The 20,563-nt window shown below is 31.0% G+C and overlaps 1 protein-coding gene across 1 annotated transcript; it reads left to right on the top strand.

Annotated features, from left to right (window-relative positions):
* Nucleotides 1-1,066: 1,066 nt before the first annotated feature.
* Nucleotides 1,067-20,558, top strand: mRpL55 (mitochondrial ribosomal protein L55). Its single transcript, XM_035377908.2, has 3 exons — nt 1,067-1,226; nt 14,275-14,437; nt 19,716-20,558. Exons 1-3 carry the CDS (start codon nt 1,204-1,206, stop codon nt 19,866-19,868), a joined length of 339 nt encoding a protein of 112 aa, XP_035233799.1. The 5' UTR covers nt 1,067-1,203; the 3' UTR covers nt 19,869-20,558.
* Nucleotides 20,559-20,563: the final 5 nt, after the last annotated feature.

Below are 20,563 nucleotides of genomic sequence, written 5' to 3'. Positions count from 1 at the left end.
TGGGGATGAGAGGGATAATTTGGGCATCGCGCTATTTCCCTCTCGGATCTTCTGGATTCTCATTTCTTTCTAGATCGCTTGAATATAGTTTCGCCTTTAAATAATATTATACCTCACCGATTTTTTCTCATACTGTTCTTTGCTATCTGTTAAATGTCCATATGTAAGGGATGGTTTATTCTTCACCGCATTAAATGAATTCTTAGAACTATGAGCTTATATCAATAACAGTGTGCCTCATTGTGTTATACTAACATTATTTAACTAGTAATAAATTATTATAGTAAAATAATTAATCTTGTAATAAATTATGATAGTTAAATTAATAAATGTTTAATTTGTGTTTTTAATGCATATACTCAGTAATTTACACACACACACACATATATATATATATTTGGTGTGTGCGATTGTGGTCTTGTATTGTATATATTGTATATGGTTCTCTGTTGTTAGTCTGATGCTGTTTTTTGAAAAATGTATGAAAATGTTGAGAATGAAAGTAGCATAAGTTACTTTGGTTAAATTAATGTATACTTTTGTTTGATGACCTTTGTTGATATCTCAGGATGCAAGCGTACATATTACTTTATATTCCATGCTAAATACCTTGATACGAAGCATTTTAACACCGTCAATAATTGTTTTTTCCCCAGTAACACATCTATTCACCATTACCAAACACACTCACTACACAAACACACATGTGAGACACTATTTATTGTAAATGAAGACATTTTCTTCTCCTTTTAACTACACTCATGGACACAATCGTATTTTAGGATATTTCCTACTTCTTTTCCTTTTCATTCTATAGGCCCTTTTTTTTTTTTTTTTTTTTTTTTTTTTTTTCCCTCTATTATTTTTGGGCCATTTATTTTAAATTTTATTTTGTCCCATCTTTTCTTCCTGGCCTTTTGAACTCGTACAAGATGTACGAAGTTCCTTTTTACTCTCCTCAAATGCGAAATTGCCCCTCTTTCTATATACCTTTCCTTCGCACCTATGCTTGATTTTTCGCCCATCGGTGCAGAAAGACTTAGCGGGTGCAAAACAAGACATCTGTCTACTTTGTCTGTCTGTCTGTTTCGGTAAAATGTGTGCAAAGGATAGCATTTTTGGCAAAATTCAATGAAAGTAAATTATACTCTGGAATTATTTGGCAGTTGATTGTGTCCCAGTGGACTGTTTTAATTTTCTGCCATGTCTGCTCATTTCATACAAAGGTGATGAAGTTTTAAGAATTATTAAGAAAATACATTATAAAATAAGTGCACGCAGTGTAATATGTAGATAGGCATAGTGTAATTTTTTTTTTTTTTTTCATTTTAAATAATTTCATCACATTAACTCATTTTATAAATTAATTTTTATAAAAGTTAAAGGTGAATTGAATTATTTTTTTGTGTTCCGATTAACAAAAATGATGAACAAAGAAAGATGTAGGAAGAATGATTTTACTAACTTGAAATAGAGCCAGCCCCCCCCTAGAAAGTCTTCCAGTAAGGCATCCCTCCTTTTAGGCAGATAACCTTTGAGGGCTTTGCCGTTATTAAATAAATCAAACCAAACTAAGTTGAAATGTTGCTGTTAAATCCAAAAACAAAACTTTATATAAGAAACTCTAAATGCTGATGGTCACTAGTAGTCCAGCGGTGCAAAAGCGCCGAAAACTTCTTATTGGCAGACCGGATTTCCTAATTCTTTTTCTTGTGCAATGTGAATGAATAAATTTTCCATAGAAATTTTTCGATGGAAGTATTCCTCATTGGGTAGGTAGCCACAGCATGCTTTTCCTAGAAAGCTACTCTTGAAGGCATCCAAGGTTAAGGGGGCAGGCCTGTGTGGATCAATTAGCAGAAATTTTGAAATATATGAATTCAGATTTCAAAATAATGATTGCTAACACAAACAAAAGTTATATCAAAGAAACCTAAGGCAGCAGCTTGATTGCATTTTAAAATATCAAATACTGTACTTATTATAGCATTATTCATTCAGTGATGCAAAGCACATTAAAGCTTAATTTGTTCAACATTGTACAACCAGGAAAGCATTTATTTCCTTCACAGAGTGTGAAGCAAACACAAGCGATAACATTACATTTCAATTTCTTTAGAACAGTGTTTCTAAAACTACATATGAATGTTGCCAAATTAATTATACAAAAAAAGAAAAAAAAAAAAAAAAAAAGACATTGCACATGCAAACAAAAGCATAAAATAAATTTGAGTTCTAATATTAAAAATGACGTCTGTATCTATTAATGTCAGAGAAAGGGCAATGTTGGTAATTATTGGTTACTTTAAAAAGTAGATGACCAATGTAGTTAAAATTATTGAGAATGGTGCTTTGACATGAACAGGGCTTAATTTCTAAAATTAGAAGTACTAGAGCACTATAGAAGACCATCAACAAAGAGCATGAAGAATAAATAAATAATTAATGAATTTGAATAATTTTAATTAAAATTCAAGAAGATATAAAGTTGTTTGACTTCTGAATAAGATATAAAGAGTTAAATAAAAATGTAATACGTTATTAAAAATGTTAAATAATAAAATAAAGTACTAGACGACTTATTTGGTTAAAGTATATTTATGGGTACCCCTTGGCGATTTTTGGTGGTACATGAATACCGAGTTTGTGCAATTCATTGACTTGTTATTTTGTCTTTGTGTTAAAAATGTTAAATAATAAAATAAAGTACTGGACCTCAACTTATTTGGTTAAAGTATATTTATGGGTAACCCTTGGCGATTTTTGGTGGTACATGAATACCGAGTTTGTGCAATTCATTGACTTGTTATTTTGTCTTTGTGTAGTGAAAAATCGCCGCTACACAAAGACAAAATAACAAGTCAAAGAATTGCACAAACTTGGTATCTATGTATACATTGACCTATTTTTACTTAAAAAAAATCACAAACTTGGCATTGCGCACTCTCTTGAGTTTTTCCATGTACACATTGATATATTTTCACTTAAAAAAGTCAAAAGAGCACCCAATTTTAGGTAAAAGTATATTTATAGAACATTCAACTACTCAGGTTACCATAAATGAAACAACAACTTCACAATAATACAAGGGGTACCCTTCAGTCTACTCTAACATTTGGTGACTTATTGGAATTACAATTTCACCCAAAAACTAGGAGATAGTTCAAATTGTCCCTGGTTGTACAGTACAAAGTCTGGAATCTCCGGAACTTTGACGATTCCGGATATAGATCATCAGTTTAAATCTAGTTAGATGGCATGTAGAAATTATAAAATTAAAAATATGAAATCATGATTTATGAACTAAAGAGTATCAAAATTTACAAAAAAAAAATTGCTTAATATTTATTTGTTTACCTTATTAAACATTTCTTTCAATATAAGTTGTTTAAGTTGTTTCTTTTCTGTGCTAATACTTTCTCTTTAATTCTGTAGATAGACATAATCTCTTTTTCAGTTACATTCGTTGAAGTCCTGTAACTGCTGTTTCGAGAATTCCGACTAACTTGTCAATTGAAATTTTCTCGTTTTCAGTGACTTCTCTGTCACTTTCTTCACTATCAGTAGCATTATTTTCTGGATATAGAACTATACTACAGATTTCACCATTCATCAATTGATTGATGAGATTGAGAAGTATTGTCATCACAATGAAACACTTTTTTTATATGATCTTCATTTATTACCACTTCTCCACATTTCCTGACAAAATCCGTTAATTGGAAAATTTCGCCTTTGCTTTGTGATATCCGAAAACCTTTAAAATTAGTGGCTATCATCATCAAATTTAGCTATCCTTCACTATACATATTTGGTTATGCATCATGAGCTGGGCAAATAACAACAAGGTTTTCCGTTTTTCGCCTTTGCTTTGTGATATCCGAAAACCTTTAAAATTAGTGGCTATTATCATCAAATTTAGCTATCCTTCACTATACATATTTGGCTATGCATCATGAGTCATTATACTTATGTCTATTTCTTGCACATGCTTAAGGCTTATCAGAGTTCTGAATCAATAAATTCTGACATATACTTAAGCCTTATTGAGGGCCGGTGCTAGATATCTTACCGCCTGGTGCATTCTCTGTGAATTCTAAATTCTGTGACTTGGTGCGGCCATACGAGCCCTGGCGCTGGTTCTGGGTTTATGTGAATAACAAATCAGTTATTCTTAATTCAAATAGCCCTAAATGTAAACTTTGGATCTGTGAGTATCATCAACAAATTTTATTTTTAGCATATGGAAATAAATTTTTGGTAAATTTTTCCTCGTCAACATTTTTTAACGCATTCAACTGAAATCTGTCATCATCGCCAAGCGTAATATCAACATAAAAGATTATCATACTCTTTAATTATTCAATTACTAACATAAAAAATTGCTGGTTGATCTTTACATTACGGTAACTGGTATTTTGGCGACATTTTGGAGGCGATAAAGATTACTACCTGGGACTTTGGTAATAATGTGAGCAGTACTGAGTTCCGATTACGCATTATTTTGTGTGGGGGAAATGAGAGATCATGGGATATGTCATGTGATATTAATGGACGAATTACGGTTCTTTAATCGGAAAAGGGGGGAAATCGGGAAAAAATCTGGAAATTTTGTATTTGGCTTTATTCTGTGTTGTGTGAAATAGTGTTTGTGAATTTTTGGATCCCATGGCCATAAGTAAAGTGAATTCGAAATGGGTATTTAGTGGTATTGAAAAGGATAGTAAAAAATGTTTTTTAAGGTTGTGTGAGAGAGAAATAAACATGTTTTATCATGTTATTTATTTTACCTGGTATCTTGCTTTGAAAGATAAGTATGATTTTAAAGATTCTGAAAGAGAATGAAGAAAAGTGTATCCGCCACGTAATGAAGATTCTGAAGGAGATTAGGTAAGTTAGTATTTTTAATTATTTTTATGCATTGTTGGAAATGTAAGGTGGAAAGGAATTTGGTATTATTGGGAAAATTGTTATTAGCAATGATTTAGTTTAAAGTAATTAGGATTGTAAGGTAATTTTTATTAATTGAATGTATGTGCTCATGTATATTTTAAGTGGTGTTTTTGAATTTAATTATATTTTAATGAAATGATAGTTATTTTGTGAATTTTATACTTGTAGGAATTTGGTGTATGTTTAAGTTGAAATAAATGTGCATGGAAATAATTTAAATATTTGATAATAAATATTTGTAATGCTTCATGTATGAATTCGTTGGTGACGTGTATAATGTAATAGATGATTTAGAGGTAAAAGTTTTTGGATATTTTATTTATTTTATATGTGGAAATGTTCATATTTGTAAAGGGTAAATACTTTTTCGCGATCAGGTAATTTCATATATGTTCTTTTTACCGGGTTTAAAGATTGAGAAAATTGTCATGTATTTTCGTGAAATTTTTCGAATTTATGAGAAAAAAGCAGTGTACATGAATATAGTGAAGAGTGTGCGCAATGCCATTTTTGTGCAATTCTGGGATGTTTTTTTAAGTAAAAATAAGTCGACGTGTACATGGTTTATGTGTATGTGTTACTTTGAAAAACGCGTAAGGTGTATGGTATTGTGCACTTTTTCCGAATTTTGCAGTGAATATTTGTCATGATTAAGCAGTTTTGTTTGATAAAATTTCTAGCATAAGTGTAATTCGGCTAGTAGATTGTTGGAAGAAGTGTTCAGTAGATAAGAAGAAAAGAAACATGTCTTTACTTCGTGAAGACAAAATGGCGGCGGGGAAAAAAAAAATAGAGGGTTGCTGTAAGGGAGTTGGTCGCCAAATTTTCGCTAAAAAATCGCCAAGTTACCGTAATGTAAAGATCAACCAAATTGCTTAGCATCGTATTCCATATTTTGATTCTACAACTCAAATTAGGCCTAAATATTAAATTTTGTAATTGTTGGTGAGAAATTTAAAAATTTACCTTGGCAGAGTTTTTTTCAGTTTGAGCCAAGAATTTTGGCAAACTTCTTATTTTATAGCAACCTATTTTCCTTTTATAGGTTATAATTAAAATTTTTTGTGAAAAATTTATAAACATTTTTTAAAAATACAAATTTTAAAAATAAATCACAAAAAATGGACAAATTTTATTTGGAATGAATCTAAATTTCGAAATATGAAAGAAAGAATCAAATAAGTTTAATAAAAAAGAGATATTAATAAATATGTATCAAATTCAATTAACATTAAGAAGCTAAAATTTTTAGAGCTAATTTTTTAAAAACTACTCATGCGATTTTGCAGACCTTGGCAGTTTGGCATAATTTGAGTAGTAGAATCGATATCTGGAAAAAAATTGGCTTCGCACATATCATGCAGAGCCTTTGTTTAGAGTACAGGGAAAAGTATGTGAAAGTAATGTAAATGTGTTTTCCTGTGTGGACTGAATGTGAATTATATAGCATCCTGAATGGGAATGATTTTAAGAGTTAGTAACTTTTTCTTCAAAACTTGCAGAATTCTGGATAAAATATGACAAATACACTTCATTATATCTGATTTTTATATTCTTGGAAGTTCACTATAATAGTATAAAATTCATTAAATGTATAAGAAATTGGATGGGGCTGAGAAGTTGATTTATTATTAGCCAAATTCATTATAGCAGGGTTCAAGTTCAGTTAATTATTTTTTTCTGTGAGACTGTTTTCTTCTGAGCAACTATATTCATGTGGGCATGGTCAACCTTAGCAGTGGTTCTCAATCTTTTTCACCCCATGCAGCTCTTTCATCATTGCTAGATGATCATCTTCCTCATTCCAAAACTTGAAAAATACAAATACGTTTATTTAAATTTAGATTGCTTTTTAACTTGTTTTATAAATTAAATAAGGTATAGAAAATATTGGTAAATACCAAAGACGTATAGATGTCACAAAGATTAAGTAAAGTTGGTTTCAAGATTTGTGTAGGTCAGTCAAACATTTCAGTGCCTTTCTCATTAAATTCTGTAGTTACAGGTTTATGAATGGAGGCAATGTTATATTCATTATATGAACTTGCATACCAAGCTGTTGCCACAATATAGTCAGCACAGGATGTTACAAATGTGTGTTTTTTCTTTTCCACTGATAATGGGGCAGCTATCCACTGGGTTCGGTTAGTTTCTTGGCCCAAAACTCCATTATCAGACTGTTTAATAATGTTGTGCCTGTGCTGTGTCTACCAGATCTATCCTTGTAATGCAAATCAAATATATACACCTAAAGAAAAAACTTTCAGCCAAAATTAATATTAGAAATGCCTAGATAAACAAGACAATTCATAATTTGCTCTGTGGGAGCCAAGCAATCCAAGAGAAAAATTCCATAATTAAATTCAGCAGCATATAACATTCACCAAGATCTGCACCTGCATGGGGCAGTCATATTGTTAAAGGGTGTAGTAGAAGAAACTGGATGGGGCTGAGAATTTCATCTATTATTAGCCAAATTCATTATAGCAAGATTCAAGTTCAGTTATTTTCATCTGTGAGACTCTGTTTTCTTCTGAGTAACTATATTCATGTGGGAAAAGTGCAACAAAAGTGTAACTTTTATTGCACTTTTGTTGTGATAATGTTTGATTTATAAATATTTTGTTGCTTGTAATAATCCATACATATCAATTTGTTGTGAATACTGTTGTACGTTAGAATTCATTACAGATTCGGGCAGTCATAGCTGATTTTCAAATAATTTTCTATAGCAGAGGTGAGGAACAAGCGGCCTCCTTGAGTTTCGTGTGAAGCCTTTAGCTCTGTCCTCTGTATTAATTAATATTTAATTATATAGATTTTGCAATTTGAAAATTAATAGAATTAAATAATGTGCTACCATCTGTTGAACATAACATGAATTAGAATGCTACAGTGTTGCAGTTCTAGCGGTCTTTCATAGTCTGAAATTATTGCCATTCTAGCACACTTTCAGTTTTCCAATGTCCAACTATAGAAATTCTATTTTTTTCTTATTTTTGACCATAGCTCACCCTTACTTGAAATACACTAACCCTGTTGCTATAGTAACTGCCACCTGTCAGACATTGTGACAGTGGCTGTTCTGAGAGGCAGATAGTGCTTTCTCCCTCTGCTTCCCTCAGCATTCCCCTTATGTTATAGATTGGTGATTTGTAGTTATCTGAGCATGCTTGACTTATTCTGATGTTTTACTGAAACACAGTTTTGTTGTGTATTTTTGGCAAGTATGTGCTTTCTTAAAAATACTATGCACCAACAATAAGCATCTTTTAATGCTTTTGTAAAAACAAAAATGACACTGCAGTTGCTGTTACTTACAAAATAGCACATATACTTGGAAAAAGAAGCAGACAATTTAATAAAATAGAAATAATTAAAGAATGTATTGTAGGTATGTTAAATCCAGAAAAAAATGATAAATACAAACAGTTACCTCTTTCAAGAAGAATTTTAACACATTTGCAGCATGAATTAGCTGAAAATGCAACTGAGCTACTTTGTACAATTATACAAAATGAAGCTGTTTATTTTTCAATTGCTTTAGATGAAAGCATTGATAAAACTGACTCAGCACAAGTTTTATACGAGGTGAGACTGAAAAGTAAGGTGATTCACCCATCCTTTCGAAAATGAGAACAGCCCGACGATCTGGTACATGCACGTTATGATCTTCGGTATGCAGCATTGAAGTTCAGGGTTATTTGCAAAGTTTTGTGTTTGTTCGTGCAGTCACTTAAACGTGAATTTGTGAGTGCATTGCATAATGGAGCAGAAAACAAATCTGAAATCTGTTTTAAAATGGGTAAAACTGCTACAGAAACCTTGGAAATGCTTCGAAGTGTGTATAGCGAAGAAACTTTATTTTGCAAGACAGTATTTCAGTGGTTCAAACTTTTCCATGAAAACGTGGAGGATGAGCATTGCAGTGGAAGACCACTGACCAGCAGAATGACAGCAAATGTTGAAAGAGTTAGAAAGTTATTTCTACAAGATCGCAGTTTGTCCATCTGAATAATGGCAAACAAATTGAATCTTCGTGAAATCGTCCGAACAGTATTGACGCAGGATTTGGGCAAACGGAAACTTTGTGCGACGTGTGTCCCTCATTACTTAAGTGATGAATAAAAACAGCAGCGATTGGACTCCTGTGGCGACTTCATCAATGCAGCTGATAAAGATGACATGTTTTTGCAGTCAATCGTCACAGGAGATAAAACGTGGTGTTTCACGTATGATCCACAAACACAACGCCAAAGCATGGAGTGGTGCAGTCCCTCATTTCTGAAATCGAGAAAGTTTCGTTTCGAAAAATCAAAGGTTAAGGCAATGTTGATTACCTTTTTCGACGCACAGGGAATTATCCATAAAGAATGTGTACCGAGGGTCAAACAGTTAATGGTGAATTTTATTGCCATGTTATGAAGTGCCTCCTGGCTCGCATTCATCATGTTCGGCCCCATTTTGCTGCATCAGGCATGTGGTTTCTAGCATGATACTGCAATATGTGTTAGATGGTTTCCTTGCATAGCAAAAGGTTATGGAGTTATTTCACCCTCCTTATTCCCCAGATCTTGCGCCAGCAGACCTTTTTCCTCTTTCCACAACTAAAATTGGCACTAAAGGGACACTGATTTTCAAGCATCTCAGACATTCAAGCTGCTGTTACCAAGGAACTTAACACACTCTGTAAGGAGGACTTTTTTAAAAGTTTCCAAAATTTGTATGAACATTGTCAGAAGTGTACTATAGACAGCAGGAACTACTTTGAAGGAAGTGTTGTATTTGTATGTAAATATATAATACAGTTATTATTATGACATCAGTCACCTTACTTTTCGATCTCACCATGTATTTTATTCATGCTTTAACAAAAGAGTTTCAATGTTACGAAGAACTTCTTGCACTGGGTACACTAACTGGAAGAACTCACGGAGTTGACATTTTTTTAAAAACTTCAGAGAGGTATACCATCGATTTCAATTAAATGTCAGTAATTTAGTCAATATCTGCACCAATGGCCCACCTTCCATGAGAGGTAAAAAAGAACGATTCATTGCTTTATTAAAAAAAAAACTTGAAAAATTGATATCATTTCACTGCATTTTGAATCAGAAAAATCTTTGCACAAAAATAACCATTTTACAAGACACTCTGGATAAAACTATTTCGATTGTCAACTATATTTGCACAAATGCAATGCGTTGTTTCAAATTTATGCTAAATTTAGATGAGGAAACATACAATATTTATCTATCGTACTATTACAGGGTTCACTGGCTATTAACAGGACAGATTTTGATAAAAGTTTTAACTTTTTAACGAGAACAGGGTAAACTATGTGATCTATCAGATGAAGCATTTTGCAGAAACACTGTATTTTTTCTCATAATATGACAAAACAAAACAATTTAAATATTTATCTGCAAGAATATGAAGCATATATATGAAATGTGGCAAAAGATCCAAGCATTTAAAAAAAAATTATATTTTTCAAAACATTGCTCTCTTGCTCGGATATATCTGCAGAACACTTCCCGGAGCTAGCAAAAATGTCAAAATAAAACATTCAATGAACATGTAGGTGTCTTAGAGTTTTTTTAAAAGAAGAAGGTACTGCTAGATTTTCAGACTTTGACGAGCACACTTCTGCTATGGAACTGGCATTTGAACCACATCCAAAGCTCCTATGGAACTATAAAGAGTTATTTGAGTTGCAAGAAGCTAATATCCTCAAATCTCTTTTTGACGCTAAGAAAGGACCCCTTAGAAATCTGGGAAAATGTTGTTGAATATCCATGCCTACAAGAGGATGCACACCTTTACTTTTCCTGCTATGGAAGTACTTACTGCTGCCAGACAACATTTTCTCTCATGACAAAAATTAAAACTAGTTTAAGAATGCTAATTACAGATGCTGATTTAGAGGATCTACTAAGGCTATGTGTTAGGAAGTTAATACAAATATTAAATTAATTCCAGGCAAGAAACAGATGCAGATATCCCACTAAATTAAATTTCCCATCGGAATTTAATATTATTTAACATACTGTTGCTGTTTATTTTTTAATTTAATATTAATTTTCTATTGTTTTTCTTTGTAGTGTAATAAATTTATTCAAAAATACTTTATTATTTTTATTTGAAACAGTATTTAAATATATGTACAGTAAAATTCCATCCTTTAGATCATTCAGGTTTTTTTTTTTTTTTTTTTTTTTTTTTAAATCAAGAAGATATCTAATGTCATTTGCATTTTTCTTTTGCACTCCATAAGAAGTTGTTGATAAGGGGACAAGACATCCGTGACATCCCGTCTTGCTTTTGAACTTCTATTAAAATGTGCGTCATTTTCAATAAATTGGTCCATAATTTCTGTTATCGTGGTCAAACTGGTTTTTAGAAATGCTGTAGAAAGTTCTTTTTGCTCTTTTTCAGAATCACTACTTTCAATATTTTTGTGATGTTCTTGGTCTGCTAATTCCTTCAGCTCAACATTAGAAAGACTTTCTGCTGTTTCTTGCAAAATTTCTTCAAGATCTTTTACAGTTACTTCATCTAAACCTGTTTGTTTCGCTAATTCCATTATTTTGTTCATATCAACAACAGAATCTCTAGTGTCATCATTCTTATTTAAATCTGGCCAAATGTTTTCCCACATTCATTTCAAACATTTTTCCATTTTCCATTACCTCATTTCAAGAAAGATTTATGTTTTCTATAGCATCCATGCTATTATAGTTCCTCGAAAAATCTCTTATTCATTGTTTATCTTCACTATCTGTTTTTTTTTTTTTTCAAACATTTGGACAAATGTTTGAAATTGGTAGCAGGTATTAAGCTTTAAAATTTGATATAACACCTTGATCTATCTGTTGGATTAATCCAGTTGTGCTAGATGCCAAGAAAAACACTTCGACTGGAATACATGTTATTAAGTCAGATAAATTCTTTAAGTGTCTTGGAGCATTATCCATTAAAAGTAGTGCTTTTGATTCAAATTTTTTGATTTCCCAATAGCATTTAACAGATGGGCAAAAATGTTCAGTGAACCAATTCTGGAAAATTTTTAGTTATCTATGATTTTTTATTAACTTCAAAATTATAGGTAAAGTTGATTTTGATATATATTTCATAGCTGTTTGGTTTTTTTGGGGATGATAAACAAGAAGTGGCTTTAAATTCAAAATTAAGTCTTCATTGGCATTAGCATTCAGGAGAAGTGTCAAGTGATCTTTCGTAGCTTTAAATCCTGGTGCATGTTTTTCTTCACAAGATAAAAATTTATGTTTTGGCATTTTTTTCCAAAATAGGCCCGTTTCATTCACATTAAAAACTAATTCTAGAGGATAATAGTTTCCTCGTTCAGTTATTGTTCTTAATGTCACTGGGAATTCAGCTGCCACTTTTATATCTCCACCTACTTCTCATGTAATCTGTATGTTATGAAGATTACTTTGATGTTTAAATCTATTAAACCATCCTCAACTTGCAATGAAGTTTCAGTTGTGTCACCTGTTTCAATCTGAATGTGATTAAAAATTCTTCTTGCTTTTTCCATTATAATAGCTTGGCTTAGTGGCATATTACATTCAATTTCGTGGTCAATCCATATAGAAAGTCGTTTTTCCAGCTCCTCTGTTGTATGATTTCTAGAACGGTTATTATAGCTTCAGAGGTTTTTATAGTTGTAGTTGCTGATGACACTATTTTTTCTTTATTCTTGAGAATTGTCCTTATTGTTGAAGTTGAAAAGTTTAATGCAACACCGATTTGACATTGACGTTCACCACTATCTAATCTTATAAGCACATGCATTTTAGTTTCTAGCAAAATGCTTTTTCTTGTTGCTTTATTTTCGTGTTTCTTATTATTACCCATATTAAAAACTAAAAATTGTAATATTTATCACTATATCAATCATTACATTACATAAACTTATACTTACAATAACAGCAATAAATGATTGAAATAATTAAAATGTGTTTTGTATAACACTAGAGAAGTAATGCAGGTAAATTATTTTTGATTCGGAGGAAGCCCAGTGCTACGTGCAATTTTCAGGGAATTTCACTATTCCAATAAAAATACGTTAAACTGAAATAGCGTTAAACAGACTGGCGTTAAGCTGTGTCTTACTGTAGTTGTTTGTTAAAAATTTATTTGTTATTATTATTATTTATTTGTTAAAAATTTAAAGATTAATGTTATAATAAGTTGTTAGCCATATGTGAATGCAAAATTATTTTGTATTGTAAATTTTTATTTTAAGAAATGACTTAATGTTTATAAAGTAATAAAACTATAATAATTTTACAGGAGGTATATCAATTTATGCGGCCTCCTAAAATACTTAATTTAAATGTGGTCTCTCATGGTAAAAAGTGTTCCTCACATCTGCTCTATAGCGACTGGTGAGTTTTGAAATGTATCACAGCTTCCTAACAGTTACTGCTGTAAATCATTTTACAATTACTGCTGTAAATCATTCTATGGCATCATCCTCAAAGGATGCTAGTCTAACTAGCCCAAAATCTGGGAAAATTATTTCATAATTTATGTATTAGCAGATGACAATTCTATATAAAGTCAATTAGCTTTACCATGTGACTTGTTTTGCTGTAAATTATCTTGATTTATATCAGGGATGCTAGTGGGCTATTTAAATTATCATTGTGGGTGTTAGAGGGTTTCATCCAATGATGAAAATTAAGGAAGGTGATCAAAACACATTCACCCATATGCAGATGTATACAAATATACCGATATGAAAGTTCTCTATTTGGCCATTCCCATGCCTGCTGCACTGTAATGTTTCCATATATTTATATGGCTCCGTTTTTTTTTTTTTTTTTTTTTTTTTTTTTTTTTTTTTTTTTTTTATAAATTATGTCTGTGTCATACACAAAGTATAAATAAATGGATAAATTTAATTATATATTTTTTACTCAACCTGCACTCAAAACATTATTTTGCAGTCATACTAAATTCAGTTACTAATTAAGTGGGTGGTAGGTATAAAAAGGTTGACTACCTTTGATTTATATTGTCAAGTGAACTACTGTTATTTATAATGTGATTCATGTTGTCATAGACATCATATCTTCCCAACTTTTTTTGCTATAAAATTTAGATTTAATGTATTTAACATTTCTGCTTCTCATTCTTTTTTAAAGACATGCATATTTTCATTATAATTATAGATCTCATAGATTACTCAGTAATGTGTTTATAATCAAATTTGTGTACATTTTGTTATTTAATTGTTCAAGAATTCTTTCTCATCTTTTAGTTACATTTGTTAACTTTTATATATTGCAGGAAGCTTTTTAGTTTGTTTTCACAAGTAAGGAATAACTCAAATATGACATGTATAGTCAAAATTGGTCGAGACAAATACTGCAGAATGTATCTAACTACCATTGTAAATCCTGATGGATCATCATATGCTATCAGATATCATGAACCACGAAAAATCATTAAGGTAAGTGTGCTGCTTTTAATTACGTTACTAAAGAAAGTTTTACTATCTCTCCCTCGTCATATTTTTTGAATGTTTAAAATATTCTAAATGGATTTTGTTGTTCTTCCTGATTCTCTGTTTATTAAAAAAAATTCATTTAGATATGTTGTTTTGATATCAATGCCTGCAATCATACATTCTTATTTAGTGCAACTTAAGTTATTAATGTGAAATTCATCGTGATTGATATAATCATACACTCTATGACGTAAAAAGGCAATGCACCAAGGATTGGTCCAAATTGGATGAAAATAATAGATGTGATGTGCATGTATTAAAAACAAAATGCTAACAATATGATAAGAATTGAATGTTTTATTCAGGAAATACAGTTACAAGAGCAATAAAAAATAAATTATTTGTTGATTCACCTCTGACTCTGATGCAGGCTGTTATCTGGTTGGGAATTAACTCATAGAACTGGTGGATGTTTTCCTGCAAGACTGCTTGCCATACACATTCCAACTGACTAGTTACATTGCCATGATCCAAAGATGGTCAGAGATGCCTGCTCATCCGAACTCAAATGTGCTCTATTTGGGAGAGATCTGGCAATTGCACTGGCCAGGAAAGAAATTGGAGAAGCACAAAGACAAGCAATAGAATGGTGTTCCATGTACAGTAAGGCATTATCCTTTTCAAATGTAAGCCCAGGTGTCTTTTAAAGGAAGGGCAACATTACAGGGCATACAATCTTGTAGAGATGCTGGGCCTCGGCCCAGCATCTCTACAAACATGCTTGGTGATGTGCAGTCTTGAAGAGCAATCAGAGCAGTGGCTGCCGTGACTTCAGTCCTCTGTTCATTCAGTCACATGTCAATGGTCATTGCAGTTGCTGGTATCCCAGTCAGACCATTAATAAGGACACATCGGAAGCTGTGAGTGCCAATCAGACAATCACTGTCATCGCTTAATCAGGAAATAAATCACCAATAAAAATTTTATTTCTACACCTGAAAGAAACAGGTTATTATTATTTAATTTATTTAGCTTTTATTATAGTGTAATTTTAATGTGTTTCACTGCTTGCTGCATATCATTTGCTGAGTTTTAATACCTATTCATTTTAGTGTTCACCACTTTATTATTTCATGTAGATTTTATAACTTCGCTATTTGCTGTTTTATAAAATTTATTTGGGATGAAAGTTTTTTATAAACTACCTTGTGTTTGGACCATATAACCTTTTTGGTTATGTGCCATTAACTCAACTACCACGACTGTGTAATCACTCTCCATTGACTGCTACTTTCTTGATGCTCTTTACAGCCAAGGTTCACTCATTTCTGACAGCATCACTTCCATCCAGATGTCTAGCAATCCTGTGATTTGACTACTCTGCTTCCCCTAGTCTAATTGCATATCCTCTTTCAAATGGTAACTGCACATACATTTCATGAACTTATCTGGGATACATTGGTACTGTTCACCTGAGTTGACAGAAACACATTTATATGGAAGTTTTGTCTTACCATTGGAATAGCCTGTTTCATACAACGACTCTAGCTAGTCAGTCACCGGCCTCCAAAAGTTTATCATTTGCATAATCTGTCGTCAGATAAAGGCATATGCAATTTTGTTCTATTCAGCTAATGCCTTGTTGTGTTGCTTTTTATGGTATAGAATTTTTTTATTTATTTTAGGCACTTTGTAATATATGAAAAATTTTTAGAACTTTATTTTACATTGAAAATAATTCCAAGATTTTAGTACTCTAATGCAGTGATATTTATGTACATATATTATTTTAAAAGTCAGATCTCTTTGTAAATACCATTTGAAATTTCACGCATGCTTAAGAATAAGTGAGTAAGTTTTTGACATTGTTTGTGCAAAATCTTATGCCACATATATTCAAGCACAGTTTGAACACTTTGCAGTGTGAGGTTAAAATGTTTAAGAAAATCTAATTCCTTGCTGGTTGTAAAATACAATCAGTTCTACAATACAATTCTTAAACAGCAAGATACAGGAAAGCTGCTTATATTCATCGCCATATAAGAGAAGTGTATGGGGAGAGTAAAATGCAAAAATGAGTGAGATGGTTCAAGGAAGTTCATGAGAAAGTCCTTTGATCAGCCATCAGTAAGTACTGGTTGCCAGACTGTATGATTTTTCACAAATTTATTACTTTTAACAAACCTGTGAGATAAAATTCATATGCGTATGATTTCACAAAATTTTTGCTACTCATCATTTTCATTTGCTACTTTTTGACTTCAGAATTTTTTATATATCATAGAACATTTATATGTTAAAATAATGTATCTGCTAAAATTAATTTATAATAAATAAATAAATAAATAAAATTATTTAGGCTAAATAGAATTTGGTATGTGGCAATTCTGAGATCATAGAGCAGGTGAAACAGCACCTGTCTGCAGTGTTTTCACATGTTTCATTGATTGCTTTGCTTAATCTTCTAAAGTTTGTCCATAAGCAACTGCAGAAAAAGTTTTCGTGGTTTTCCCCATGTGTAACGTGTATACGAGCCAGTTTCCCTTAGAAAGTCCTCCACAAAGGCATCTCTCCCCTTAGGCAGAAAGCCCTCGTGTGCTTTGCCATAATTAAAATACACACTTTATGCACATGTGTTTTTGTTTATGTTTCTTTCAAGTGGCTTTCTGAGGGAGGAGTATCTCATCTTAGTGCAGTTTTTAGTTAGTTAGTTTTTTTTTTTTTTTTTTTTTTTTTTTTTTTTTTTTTTTTCTTTTTGTATTTTATTATTATTATTGCAAAGGCACTTTATGTCATTGGCCCCCATGCATCAAAGATATATGAGATTGGAACATGAAAATAAAAAATAGAAATACAAAAGACAAAATATTAATTAACCTCATTATAAAAACTACATCAAAACTGGGAAATGGAATAACAAGTGACTACATTGTATTAATAATAATAATAATTAGTCTCTCGATGTCAAATGCATCAACTCTCTAGCCCGCCAATATTGACTATATGTTTTCTTCCTTCATTGAGGAACATTTTAGCAAATTATCTCTGTTCATCTCAAAATTCTGGTTCCACAAAGTAAACAAGGGACTACCATAGATACCAATGCAGTGCAGATGTTTAGCGAGAATATCATATCTGGTCTCTAAATGAAACACCACAACTGTGATTGATCTGGGAGAGTCTGAGATATTACAAATCGAATCCTCCCACTTCCATTCCTTCAAGTAATTTAACTTCAAAATTTTTTCTCGGGATATTTTTTATTATTCTTTTCATTGATGTAAAAGGTACCCCACTATTATTTGATTGCAAAATTTCAGTTCCCTTTTTTTAGCTAGTTTATCAGCCCATTCATTACCAGTAATTCCAACATGTGTTGGGATCCACTGTACCACAACAATCATCCCTTTTGAGAGTAGAAGATAAAGCGTTCTTCTGCAAGATTCAATCATTTTTTATTCTGCAACATTATGTGCAAAAATTGCTTGAATGGCTGAAAGGGAGTCTGAAGAAAAGAACAATATTTTTGAGTTTTCCTGACATTTTAAATTGGTAATGAAAAACACAAAACCAAAAAGCACAAGCACTGAACACAATAAAAGATAAGAAATTAACTCCGACCGATTCGCAAACACTATCAGCCTTAAACTAAAAATGGCGACTGGGAGGAAGTGGACGTGTCAGTAAGATTAAGACGAGAGAGGGCGTTGGAGCGGGCGTTGCAAGGGTGAGTAAGAAATCACTTACTCATCAGAGGGGAAGGTTCCGAGAAGGCCGAGGGATTTTTGCTCAGTTTTGTGAACATTTTTATTTTCTTTGCTTTACGCTTGAAAAAAAAAAAAAAAAACTTTTGTGCGGCTGGTGTGGATAATCGGGAGTCTACTGTATTCTTAAAAATCAGTTTTGCATGTTTTCGGTAGTGTCTGTCCTTTCATAGGAAAATTGATGACAGCATAATACTTGATTTTATGTATATATACACTCATATATCTATGTATCACATTTGTAGATTTCTAAGATGTCGCTGTATTATATATTCTCTCTACACTCCTTTTGAACATATTCTGTGTTGGGCTGAAAATTTATACTTATATAAAGTATATTTCATGAAAATGGACTAAACGTTTTACGAATCACATAAATTCCATTAAAAAGTTCCTCATAAGCACACTTATTTAACTCACACAGTTTTATACAAAAATTGTATATAACTAATTTAGGGTAATTATTCTGTAATGATATAACAATATATTGAACTTTCCTTCAGTGTTTGCAATAGCATCGTAAAGTCTATTAATAAGGTAATGATAAAATTTTCACACAAAAGCATGTACTGTAGAAATGCAAAAAAAAAAAAAAAAAAAAAAAAAAAAAAAATTGAAATCAGGAATAAATGAATGTTTTGATTATTAGTAAGCACTTGAATTGGGAAATGAACTCCTGTTTACATCATGAAAATTAAGATGTTATTGAGTGTTATAGGATTAAACATATCCCTGTAAAAGTAAGATATAATTACTATGTTGTTATATATTGAATAAAAAAATTAATTTTCACATTTTAAACCAGAAAATCTGTTATGAATTTTCTGAAACTAAAATTTCTTTAAAGCAATTTATCTGTAAAAATATATCAAAAGTATAAAACAAATTGCTCCTAATACTTTGTTGTTGTTGTGTGTAAATGTTTTCTTAGCCATAAAGACCTTTAGAAAAAGTCATTGCTATATTAAATTATTTTTGTTGGGCATAACATGTTCCTTCTTACTATGGATAAAATCATGCTTAGAGAAACTAAAATTTAGTTAACACAATATCAATAATGTTCAAACAAATATCAGAAAGTTAAATTGTAGTAAATATAATTACATTATTATCTGTGGGCTGGTTATTAATTGTCTCCCATTTTTATTTGATTTCACTCCTGATAGTTTAAATCTACTCATTCATGATTTGTACATGTTTCACATTAAGAAAATTGTTATGAATTATAAAGCTAAAGAAAAAAAAAAAAAAAAAAGAAAGAAAGAAAAAAACCCCTTCACTTTAATCACACACTTATCTTGGTTTCAGATATTAAGGTTACATTCCAAATATGAAAAAATTAATTAAATTAGGTTGTTACTTAAATTCAGTTCCTTGCATGAATTTTCTGGAATTACTTATATACTATTTATTCTGTTACTGGTATTTGATGATAGAACAAAATGGAGAGGTAATTTTGTAATTTATGTTTTAGTATTATGTAAATTTTATTATTAGTTTTATTTTATTTTTAAAAGCTTCCTTTAGATACAAGCACATTAACTCCAGAAGAATTGGAGATTCATTTGAACAGAAGAAAAGTAGAAAAGAAGATAATATATGAAGAACAGATAGATGATGATTTTGATGTGAATCGTTACAGTCACTTATGGAAATCAAAAGATAAATGATCTTGTATAGTAATTTTAATATAAAATATGTATTTAAAATTAAATTTCTTACATATGCTGGATTAAAAAATTGAATTTATTTAAAGTACTTTTAAAAAACTTTGCCATATTTTTTACTAAATTTCCTGAAGGAAAAAATCATCAAAATGTTGAAAAAATTACTTATAAACTGAAACTTTTCATCTCTCTGAAAATTAAGAGCTAAGAAAATAATGCGAGAAAAATAAATAAATAATACATGTTTAAAGATTTAATGATTCATACTTGCCAGCTATTTGAAGCTAACACACAAAACTGCTTTATTTATTATATATAAAAGCAATAATTTTGGAAGTCGTCTATATATTTATTGTACATAATTTTGACTATATTTTATACACATTAAGATATAGTTTAAGATAGATAGTAACTTGATGTTTTCAAGAAATGCATAATGCTACAATAAATGTTATCAGAAGTACTTTCCTATAATAATGGAACAATGCTATCTTTTTTGAGGAAGTCTTTTTGGCAATTAGATTTCTTTAACTTTGATGTAATCATGTTTTAAAGTTCTGACTTATAAAGTGTGAAAATCTCCCAGAATATTCCACATTTCATTATTTAATACTTTATTTTAAAATGTATATTAGTTATTACCTAATTATTTGTGAAATATTCGAAAATAAAATATTCATTAAAGGAATTAAATCACT

The sequence above is a fragment of the Stegodyphus dumicola genome, chromosome 5 (genome assembly GCF_044657685.1).
Source record: "Stegodyphus dumicola isolate Sdum_Otavi_A_Nest chromosome 5, ASM4465768v1".
In the NCBI taxonomy this organism is placed as follows: domain Eukaryota; kingdom Metazoa; phylum Arthropoda; class Arachnida; order Araneae; family Eresidae; genus Stegodyphus; species Stegodyphus dumicola.
This window is presented reverse-complemented; position numbering and strand designations above follow the sequence as displayed.